General features: G+C 31.9%; 2 protein-coding genes across 2 annotated transcripts; one reads left to right on the forward strand and one right to left on the reverse strand.

Moving 5' to 3' along the window:
• Positions 1-217: 217 nt before the first annotated feature.
• Positions 218-3,079, reverse strand: Tsp_13099 (phospholipase A2). The gene is made up of 8 exons (XM_003370782.1): positions 2,992-3,079; positions 2,620-2,922; positions 2,452-2,565; positions 1,613-1,758; positions 990-1,098; positions 695-792; positions 408-596; positions 218-355 (listed from the first exon to the last, which is right to left on the reverse strand). Exons 1-8 carry the CDS (start codon positions 3,077-3,079, stop codon positions 218-220), a joined length of 1,185 nt encoding a protein of 394 aa, XP_003370830.1.
• Positions 3,080-3,647: 568 nt separating this feature from the next.
• Tsp_13100 (hypothetical protein) lies at positions 3,648-5,292 on the forward strand. Its single transcript, XM_003370783.1, has 6 exons — positions 3,648-3,787; positions 4,180-4,357; positions 4,426-4,482; positions 4,654-4,776; positions 4,966-5,107; positions 5,147-5,292. The coding sequence occupies exons 1-6, from the start codon at positions 3,648-3,650 to the stop codon at positions 5,290-5,292; spliced, it is 786 nt and encodes a 261-aa protein (XP_003370831.1).
• Positions 5,293-5,639: the final 347 nt, after the last annotated feature.

Below are 5,639 nucleotides of genomic sequence, written 5' to 3' on the forward strand. Positions count from 1 at the left end.
CACAAATCCTTTAACTGTTAATACATAATATCTCATCAAAATAACAACCTTTTGAAATTATCACTTTATAAACCATCTCTTTCGCATACGAAATTGCTGGGTGTTACTTTCACCGTTATCAACTTTAGCTCGTTTATTTTGCGAGTATTCATAACTCTCTTCCATACTAAAAAGTAATTTCATAATGTATAATGTTCAACAATTATATAAATGCATTTTACCAAGTAGTATTTTCAAAATTGCACTGTTGTCGTAAGATTTCTTTTACCCATGACGTTTCGCCAGGTATGCTAATGCAAGTATAAACTGTACGAGTATCCAACGTCGAGGCATCACCAACAAAATTGTCATAATTCTATTACAATATTATTCAATTCATTACATCTTACTGCCAACAGCCTACTTACTAATGTGGACAAATAATCTCTGAATAATCCAGTTTCAGTTGAAACTGCTGAAATATTGTCTGTGGATTGGGCTTGAGTATTCATCTTTGCAAAATATTCCACTCCACGAAAATCTTGTACCATGCAATGACAACGCACTAAACAACCGTCAGGAAGGTTGTTATTTCCATCAAGATGTATTAAACCAACCTAAAGTCAAGTGATGAAAAACATTTTTACAAAGTCTTACTGCATGTGAAAATAAAAAATAAAACTTTTCAATACTGAAAAATCAAAATATTGTGTACTTGAACAAATCTGTTTCCTTTTAACCAGTCACTGCAAAAATTTAGCGCTTCTTTTTTAAATTCAGCGTAATCTTTCCCTTCCTTCAAGCACACGCGCTCTAAAAAAATTGGAATCATAGAAACCATGTAAAAATCAATAAAACATCTTGCATTGCCATTTCAAACATTAAATATTCTCTATCATCATTATTTTAACATTCCCAATTCAAAAATAATTACTAATTCAATCTTGAAAATTTTTAAAGAAATACTGAAATAAAATTGCTGAAGAATTGACATAAAAATATGTTTTTACCAGCAATATTATCAATTTCTAATAAAGGAGAGTGCAAAAATTTATCCAAGACCATATCGTCAATCATTTTCCTTTTTCTCTGTTGAATCCAAAGCAAGGACAAATAGTCCTACAAAAACAAAATCAAGTTCTAATTGAAAAGTAGATCATTATAAAAAGTCAAACTTCAACAATTGGTAGTATTTTAATGTTTAAAATTGTAGCATACAAATTCATGAAGATCATTATTATTTTCAATTTAATTTTTTTGAATTTTATAAAGGAAATATTAAAAGATTTGTTGTATTCATTTTTTCGTTGATTAGTACATACGCAAAAGATATACTGTCAAAAAGTGCGTGAAAATCACAATAGCACTATGGTGTCGTTGGCAAGCATTTTTTTCGGTGTGTAAGAGAAGAGAATGTGCGTGAAATAGCAGTTCAGTCGAACAATCGAGTTGTGCAGTGTGGCATTTTAGAAAAGGTAAGAGTGTACGATTTTTGTATGATGATGAATTGTGTCATTGTGCTTTTGCTGTCTTATTCGTAGATTGATGCAAGTGAACAACGAGTCGGCAACCAGTACTAATCAAATCAAGGAATGGTCTAACTCGAGAACAAATTTTCACCGCATTTTTTTACTGGTCGTGGTTGGAGGAATGATATGATTATTTGGATGGCCATTACAGTATATTGGAACGCAGGATAAATGTAATATATAACGTGTTTGAACCGAACCGCTACAATAGCACTAAAGTATTGAATGTTAATAATTGGATGTGCAAAAACTGACATCAAACTAATTTTTAACTAGAATTCTGAGCTTCTGACTCTGTTTCATAATTTAAGCGAATTTTTTGGAAGTACAGATCGCTTTTCATACACTTTTGCTTCTTCGTTTACCAGAAATATATGTCAACCAGTTCTTTGCTTCATTCTGCTTTTCAGGCTTCTATATTTCACCAAAACTTATTAAGCGTGTATAAGCAACAGTTTTGCCCGTGTTTTGCTACTGCTAATTAATAGCATTTCAAAATTAACAGTAATCAAATATCTAAAACCTCTAATATGTTGTTCATTTTGTTTATGTTAAACTGAAGTTTGTTCAATTAATCATTCATTCCAGTTTGTATAAAGCAAATTATTTATCAAATGCATTTTTTTTGTTCTTAGGCATTTTTTCAATTTCTTAAAATATCTGAAAATCGAAATTATTTATTACTGGTTTAAGAAAATCATCCGCAAATGAAACGTTTTAAAAGACAAAACTACTGTCAAGCTAAATTACCTTTTAAGCGACGATAAAAGATATGCTTCTGGCGTGGATAATCTCAAATTTCCAAGGTTGAAATTTTGGAGCATAACTCCACTAAGTATTTAAATTTGCTCCAATTTAATTATTATTACACGACATGCTCTGCTACATATTCTTAATATTGCTAGTATTATTTATAACTGTTGCGTATTCCAAATGATGTTACTTTGTTGATAATTGCACTGCTTTTTATCTTTTGGTACAGGCTGTTTGCCAAGACAAATGGCAATCTCTCTGTCACAATTGCATAATGCTTGTGCACATTTGGATTTATTCTTATCTGAAATGCAAAATGTAAAATTATTCAAATGGAAAAGAAAACTTTATTAAATACCTGATGAACAGGTAGGATTTCCATCGTTACATTGCCAATAGTACCATATATAATATTGTTCCCATTTTCCACAGATTCCAGAGTCAACTGCAGAATCGTAGCATTCGTCGTGGGTTTTGCAACAATTGTCGATTTCATCAACCGGAGTTCCACTTCCACCAAATCCACAATAGCATCCATAATTGTTGTAATAAATCATTCCATCAACATGGGCGGTACATTCAACCATGCAGCCAAGATTTGGAAGAGAATTTTCGGCAGAATTTGTGTAACACAGATAATCCAAAATACCATTGTCAGTAGCTAAACATGGAAAAGATTAATATACATATATACATATATATTTGTAAAAAATTAAGAAAAAACACTCACTGGTAAATTGTTTTAGAGCTGAAGTAAAAACAACACCCGAATACATGGCAGAAAGTGTCAAGTAGAGAAGAACATGAGTAGTGCCCATGTCTACACTTTTTGCAGTTACAATTTAACTGACGAAGAAGAAGTTCTACAGTTTTTGTACATTTTATATTGCACTTAAAGCTTTGAAACGTAAAGATGCAAACATTTGTTACATCTTTGAACAATTTACAATCATCGAAGTAGATAAAAATATTGTTTACACATGTCACATGCAAGATTTGCTTTAGATAGCTTAATAAATTTATCAGCACATCAATTTGATATTTGCCCATTATAGTGAAAGCTGAAATTAGATGTCGCAGTTATTTTATAAACAAAATTATAATTTTAATATTTTATACTGACCAATAAAACTATTAATACAAAGTAACAGAAAATTTAAAAAAATGCATCAACTAAAAATTTTCAACATTTACAACATGACATAATAATATTGTGTATTCATCGTATACAATTCGTTTAAATTTAGAAAGTTACTTTTCGTTTAAACGATGAAACGTACATTCACTAACTTCACGAATATTGCAAAAAAACAAATTTACTAAACACCCACAAACGATGTAGTGGTGCTGGTGGTATGCGTTCATTGCAACCGCTTCAGTTTGCAAATGTACAACGGTCCAAAGTTGTTCACCAAAGATGGAATGATCAATTGGCCGTATTTGCAGGGGAAAAAATCGAATGCCATGGAATTTTTCAAATTGTCCACCATATTGTCCAAATTGACCACCACAATTTCCATATTCAAGTGATCAATTTGCAATTTGCGAAATACATTTTCAATGACCATGTCATTTTGAACTGGCGAAAGGCTGCACGTTGAATAAACTAAACTACCGTTCACTCGAAGCGATTTCAACCCATTGCTTATAATTGAAATTGTACAAGATAATAATTTTAGAAAAAAAATTTAAAAATAATACCATATCAATTCTGTTTGTAAAAGTGGTAAATTGATTCGTTCGTTCGATCTTGATGGTTTGAAAAGATTAATATCTTCGTTGATGCTCAGTCGATCAGTTGTACACGGTGCATCGACAAGTACCTAAACCAGCGACCGTCAGAAACGATTAAATTTCACATTTCAAATTTCATTTTATTAAAATAGAATGTAAAAAACACTTTATCATATTTTTCAAGTTCATCCCAATCCGAAGATGACGCATCTTTTCTTTTCAAAACCACACGTTCACGAATGCTACTATCTGAAGGAATATACGAATTGAGCATGCGTCTCAGCCGATTCATACGACTCAAGTTGACATCATTCAAAACGAGAAGTTCTGAAACAAAATTTCAAATACAAAAACATAAGCATGTGAAAAAATAATAATAATATTTCACCGGGCAACAAAGTTTCCAAAATAAGCAAAGATTTTCCTCCAGGCGCAGCGCACATATCCAACACTACGTCACTCGGCTCCACATTCAATGCCAACACCGGTACAACAGATGCAGCATCCATTAAATAATATTCTGCATAATATTATTTAAACAAAAGAACAAATACGCATACTTGTGTTTTATGATGTATTTAAAGACAAAAGTGAAAAATGACTATTTAAACACTTCTTAGTGAACAATTAACTATGAAATTTGTTGCTAAATTGCTAGGAAAACAAAAATAGTAAAATACCTGTACATCCGTTTGAAGAAACAGGTGAAGGCTTGAAAACAGATATATCACCAGGCGGATATAGCAAAACTCTTAAATATGCTGGATATGCAATTTCGTCAGTTTGAATTGGAATATCTGGTAATGTAATCACGCATTCTTCCGACATGCTAAACCAAAATTCGACATGTAATACTTCGACTAAAGCCAAAATTACAAACGAGAATAGTTGAAAACAAATAAATAAATATATATACAATGAAAATACCTAATCAACTGTTGGTCATTTCCTCGTTGTAAATATTCACGAGAAGGGACAAAATCGGTCATTCCAAAATCTGTACGTATGTCGGAAATTTTTTCACAATCCACTTCGGCATACTGTACCCCAGTCTCTTCGGTGGACAAATGCTGCTCAGACGGTGATTGGAACGACTGGGACAACTGATTTTGGTTATTGTTCTTGTGGAATTTTCTAATTTCTTCCATAAGATCAAAAGCACCCTGATCGAACAACAATTCGGCCGATGCATTCGAGTTGGCTAAATTGTTCAACACGGCACAATATTTCGGGTCGGACAAAAGTGCTAATCGAATCGACGGCCATTTTTTTTGATAAACCGGCTCATAAAACGTAACAAAATATTCCAAAGCTAAATTGCCAACATCATATCTTTTATTAAACTAAAAATAAGCAAATATGATTATAATTATAAAATTAATGCACCTGCTTACCCAATATCTTTTCGAATGTGACTTTTATTCGCCTACTGAGACGCATCATTGACATCATTGTTAATATTCTGAATGCAACATTTTCATGCTTTTTATCTGGTTTTTCATATAGAAATTCTCTCACCGTGTCACTGCCCCATTATTCTCACCAACCAATTATACTTCTTCCATAATTAACATAACTGCAAACTCTACGCTGACAATACTATTCCATTTTTCATTGATTAACTGAGCTAAAAAAATTCATTTT

The sequence above is a fragment of the Trichinella spiralis genome (assembly GCF_000181795.1).
Source record: "Trichinella spiralis strain ISS 195 chromosome Unknown Scfld540, whole genome shotgun sequence".
Classification (NCBI taxonomy): Eukaryota; Metazoa; Nematoda; class Enoplea; order Trichinellida; family Trichinellidae; genus Trichinella; species Trichinella spiralis.